The sequence below is a fragment of the Cynara cardunculus genome, assembly GCF_001531365.2.
Source record: "Cynara cardunculus var. scolymus isolate 2C chromosome LG 6, CcrdV1, whole genome shotgun sequence".
NCBI lineage: Eukaryota > Viridiplantae > Streptophyta > Magnoliopsida > Asterales > Asteraceae > Cynara > Cynara cardunculus.
The window spans coordinates 13,682,952-13,684,255 of NC_037533.1; the positions used below are offsets into that span (position 1 = coordinate 13,682,952).

The following is a 1,304-nucleotide window of genomic DNA, read 5'->3' on the forward strand; positions in this document are numbered from 1 at the left end:
GTGTGATAACTGATTCCCAAAAAAAATGATGTTTACTTCTAAGTTTAAATTCAATTTATTGATATAGTTTCATTTCTAAATTTAATTTAATTCTAAGGTTAACTTCAAATTATCCCATATAATATACGAGATCGAATTTAGTTGTAATAAATAAAGATAATAAACTAGAAATGGGTGAAATCCATGGACTAGAACTAGAATTAGAATGGAATACCTTTTCCATTATTTTATTTAAAAAACAATATTGTGGGTGTCCATATAATCACCCCTCTTATTTCCTCTCTTTCTCCCCCACATTCATACTTCAATCTTCCTTTGATTTCCTCTTTTCCCTCTTCCAATTCCTTTTCGATTTCAAAATCCCCAAATTGCTTTTTAATCTGAAGATTTCTGTCTTCTGTTTCATCACGAAATCTTATACATCAATGCTGGAGATTAATGTTTCCAGTTATTGGTGAAGTTTTCTCTTCAGGTTTTATGGTCAAATCATTATTCAGACGCAGGACCCATCTTGTTCAATCTTTCTCCGTCGTTTTCCTCTACTGGTTTTACGTTTTTTCATGAATCAATCCTATACATATCTATCTGTTCATCCATCTGATCTGGGTCTTGCGTCTTAATCGATTTTGTTTTGAGTTGTTTTTTTTTTTCCTTCTGTTTTTGTTGGTAAAATAGTTTATTACTTAGTCAATTTCTATCATATCCATGGATTCTTCAAGAGGGAATTCATGTGGGTCAACTCAGATCCACAACTCTGGATCCGATGAGGATTTGATGGATCAGAGAAAGAGGAAACGCATGGAATCAAATCGGAAATCGGCTCGGAGATCAAGGATGAGGAAACAGAAGCATCTCGATGATCAAATGGCTCGAATCAACCAACTCAAGAACGATAATAGTCAGATCTTCATCACAATGGAAGTCACCACACAGCAATTTGTTCAAATTGAAGCCCAGAATTCTGTTTTGAGGGCTCAAATCGGTGAGCTCAGCCAGAGGTTAGATTCCCTTAATGAAATCATCAATTATATGAACAATAACAATAGCAGCAATGATTATGCAACCAATCATTGCACAAATGGTGTGAATGGGATGTACGAATTTGAGCAGACTGATTTCTTCAATCATCCATGGAACATGATGCATCTTAATCAACATCCAATCATGGCGTCTGCTAGTGATGTGTTACAGTACTAGTCATTAATGCATGAAGGAGTATGGATGAAGGGCTAATGCATTGTTGGATTGTACCTTTTGGATTGCTGATACTTGAATATGTTTGAATCAAAAATTGTACCTTTTTG

The 1,304-nt window shown here is 34.7% G+C and overlaps 1 protein-coding gene across 1 annotated transcript; it reads left to right on the forward strand.

The window, feature by feature from the left end:
• Positions 1-295: 295 nt before the first annotated feature.
• On the forward strand, positions 296-1,304 carry LOC112514488 (bZIP transcription factor 11-like). The gene has a single exon (XM_025120984.1). The coding sequence runs from the start codon at positions 706-708 to the stop codon at positions 1,195-1,197; it is 492 nt and encodes a 163-aa protein (XP_024976752.1). The 5' UTR covers positions 296-705; the 3' UTR covers positions 1,198-1,304.

Coding starts and splice junctions, on each gene's coding strand:
- LOC112514488 (XM_025120984.1), top strand. CDS start 706: ATGGATTCTTCAAGAGGGAATTCATGTGGGTCAACTCAGATCCACAAC.